General features: G+C 53.8%; 1 protein-coding gene across 1 annotated transcript in view; it reads right to left on the reverse strand.

Annotated features, from left to right (window-relative positions):
• The window catches only part of DHX34 (DExH-box helicase 34), a 26,639-nt gene that overhangs the window by 12,416 nt on the left and 10,884 nt on the right, over positions 1-3,339 (reverse strand). Inside the window, exons 4-7 of the mRNA XM_021382889.1 lie at positions 3,119-3,256; positions 1,947-2,174; positions 446-613; positions 221-332 (exon numbers count right to left, since the gene is read on the reverse strand). Of these exons, the coding sequence (XP_021238564.1) occupies positions 221-332; positions 446-613; positions 1,947-2,174; positions 3,119-3,256 (646 nt within the window). The remainder of the gene's footprint in view (positions 1-220; positions 333-445; positions 614-1,946; positions 2,175-3,118; positions 3,257-3,339) is intronic.

Here is a 3,339-nt window from a genome sequence, read left to right on the forward strand (position 1 = left end):
TCATCAATGAGTGACCCACAAAAAAACAAATATCGCCAATGAATGGCCCCAAATACCCAAAATCGTCAACAGGTGACCCAAAATCCCCAATATTACGGCCAACGGGTGACCCAAAAACCCAAATATCACCAATGAGTGACCCAAAAAAACCCCAGAACACCCACGAGTGACCCAAAAAACCCCAAATATGGGCCCCAAACCCCCATGATCGATCCCCAACCGTTGTTGCCGCCGCGCTCCGTCCGCTCCCGCGTGTGCAGCAGCTCAGGGCTGGTGGCGAAGACGCAGGTGGGGTGGAGCGCGATGCCTTGCTTGCTCTTGGTGTGAAAAATCTGCAGAAAGAGCAAACCCCCCCCAAAAAACCCTTCATTTTAAGTGGATGGAGAGGAAAAAAGGAATCCTCCCCCTCCCTTCACCTCGAAAGGCATCGATATTTGGGGGGTACCTGGTCGGAATCCTTGCGGCTCTCGTTGAGGGGGTCGGGGACGGCGAGCTGGGGGTACAGCCCCCGGCACAGCACCAGTTTGAGGAGGGAGAGGTGGGATGGGCTCAGGATGGAGCTGGATGCTGCCTGCAGCTCCGCCACGTCGTGCCGCAGCTGGAACTTCACGTCCTGGAGGGATTGAAACAACCCCCCCCCCCAAAAAAAAAATGACACCTGGAGGTGAGGATTCGGCCCCCTCAAAAAAAGTCAACTCTGACAGAAGGGATTCGGCCTCAAAAAAATGAATCTTGAGGTGGGGTTTAGGGCCCAAGATCCAAATCCTGAAGTGGGGTTTAGCCCAAAAAACCCAAATCTTGAGGTGGGATTTGGACCCAAAAACCCCAAATCTTGAGGTGGGATTCAATCCCCCAAAAACCCAAATCTTGAGGTGGAACTTGGACCCAAAAAACCCAAATCTTGAGGGGGGACTTGGCCCCAAAAACCCAAATCTTGACATGAGATTTGGCCCCAAAAACCCAAATCTTGACATGAGATTTGGCCCCAAAAACCCAAATCTTGAGGCGGGACTTGGACCCAAAAACCCAAATCTTGAGATGGGATTCAATCCCCCAAAAACCCAAATCTTGAGGGGAGATTGAGCCCCAAAAACCCAAATCTTGAGTGGGGATTTAGCCCCAAAAAACCCAAATCTTGAGGTGGGATTCAATCCCCCAAAAACCCAAATCTTGAGGTGGGATCGAGCCCCCAAAAACCCAAATCTTCAGGGGGGATCGAGCCCCAAAAAACCCAAACCTTGAGGGGGGATTTGGCCCCAAAAAAACCCAAATCTTGAGGTGGGATTAAGCCCCAAAAAACCCAAATCTCGAGGGGAAATTGAGCCCCAAAAAGCCAAATCTTGAGGTGGGATTCAATCCCCCCAAAACTCAAATCTTGAGGTGGGACTTGGACCCAAAAACCCAAATCTTGAAGGGGGATTGAGCCCCAAAAACATAAATCCTACACTAGAGAATCAGCCCCAAAACCACCAAATCTTGCCATGGGATTTGGCCCCAAAAACCCAAATCTTGAGGGGGGACTGAGCCCAAAAATCCTTTCCCCCAAAACTGCAACCCCAGATTTAGGATTTCTCCCCCAAAAATGAAGCCCCGATTCCAGATTTAGCCCCAAAACTCCAACTCCAGATTCAGGATTTCACCCAAACGTCCAACACCAGATTTGAGATTTCTCCCCAAAACACAAAGCCCAGATTTAGGATTCAGCCCCAAAACTCCAGCTCCAGATTTAGGATTTCTCCCCCCAAAAATGAAGCCCCGATTCCAGATTTAGCCCCGAAACTCCAACTCCAGATTCAGGATCCATCCCCCAAAACTCCAACTCCAGATTTAAGATTTCCCCCCCCAAAAAAAAACAAAGATTCCAGATTTAGCCCAACTCCAGATTTCGGATTTCGCCCCCCACCCCCCAAACAAAACCCCAAGATTTCTCCCCCCCAAGCCCTCACCTGGATGTCCACGCCGCGTTCCCGGGACCCCCCTTCCTCCTCCTCCTCTTCCTCCCCCCCCGAGGACGCGGCGGTGCCGTGGCGCAGCCTCAGCACTTTGCGGGGTCGGGACTCGGTGCCGCGGTGGGAGCGGTAGAGGCGGTGCAAAGCGCGGCGCTGCCGGCGTTGGGTGGGGGTCCTGGGGTCGCTGGTGGGGGGTTCCACGAGGTGGTGGTCCCGGAGCAGCTCCTGGAAGCGGGGTGGGGTGTGGGGGGAGAGAGGGGATGAGTCAGAATTGTGGGTGGGATTGGGTGGCAAAAATGGGGGGGTTTCGTGGGGGGGATTGGGTGGGATTCGGTGATTTGGGTGGATTTGGGGGGGGATTGGGTGGTTCTGGGGTGGGATTGGGTGATTTGGGCAGTTCTGGGGTGAGATTGGGTGGTTTCGGGCAAATTTGGGGTGAGATTGGGTGGATTTGGGGTGGGGTTGGGTGGGACTGGGTGATTTTGGGGAATTATGGAGTGAGATTGGGTGGTTTTTAGGTGGGATGGGGCGGTTTGGGGCAATTTTGGGGTGAGATTGGGTGGTTTTGGGGTGGGACTGGGTGATTCTGGGCAATTTTGGAGTGAGATTGGGTGATTTCGGGGTGAGATTGGGTGATTTTGGGGAGGGATGGGGCGGTCTGGGGCAATTTTGGGGTGAGATTGGGTGGTTTTGGACAGTTTTGGAGTGAGATTTCGTGGATTTGGGGTGGGGTTGGGTGATTTTGGGGTCAGATCGGGCAATTAGGGGCAATTTTGGGGTGAGATTGGATGGTTTGAGGGCAATTTTGGGGTGAGATTGGGTTGTTTCAGGGTGGGATTGGGCGATTTGTGGCAATTTTGGGCTAAGACTGGGGTGGGATTCAGGTGGGATTTGGTGGATTTGGGGTAGGGTTGGGTGATTTGCGGTGAGATTGGGTGATTTTGGGCAATTTTGGGGTGGGATTGGGTGGATTTGGGGCAATTTTGGGGTGAGATGGAGTGGGATTCAGGTAGGATTCGGTGGATTTGGGGTAGGGTTGGGTGATCTGGGGCAATTTTGGGGTGGGACTGGGTGATAGGGAGTGGGATGGGGCGGATTTGGGTGACACGAAGCCAAAAATGAAGTGGGTTTGGGGTAAAACGGGGTGGTTTTGGGGACCCACGACCCACCTGGAACTGGCGCCGGAGGTTGGCGGCCTCGTAGAGCCGGTGCTCCTCCAACCCGCGCCGCCGGCACCACTTCCGAGAACCGGCGGCACGCTCTGATTTCACCTGGATGGAGGCACCAAAATTGGGGGGTGGGGGGCAGTTTTATGCTTTAATGACCCCAAATTGGGGTGAGGTCCCTTTTTGGGGGGTCCTGTTGAGGTGGGGCCCTTTTTGGGGGGGTC

The sequence above is a fragment of the Numida meleagris genome, unplaced genomic scaffold (genome assembly GCF_002078875.1).
Source record: "Numida meleagris isolate 19003 breed g44 Domestic line unplaced genomic scaffold, NumMel1.0 unplaced_Scaffold307, whole genome shotgun sequence".
In the NCBI taxonomy this organism is placed as follows: Eukaryota; Metazoa; Chordata; class Aves; order Galliformes; family Numididae; genus Numida; species Numida meleagris.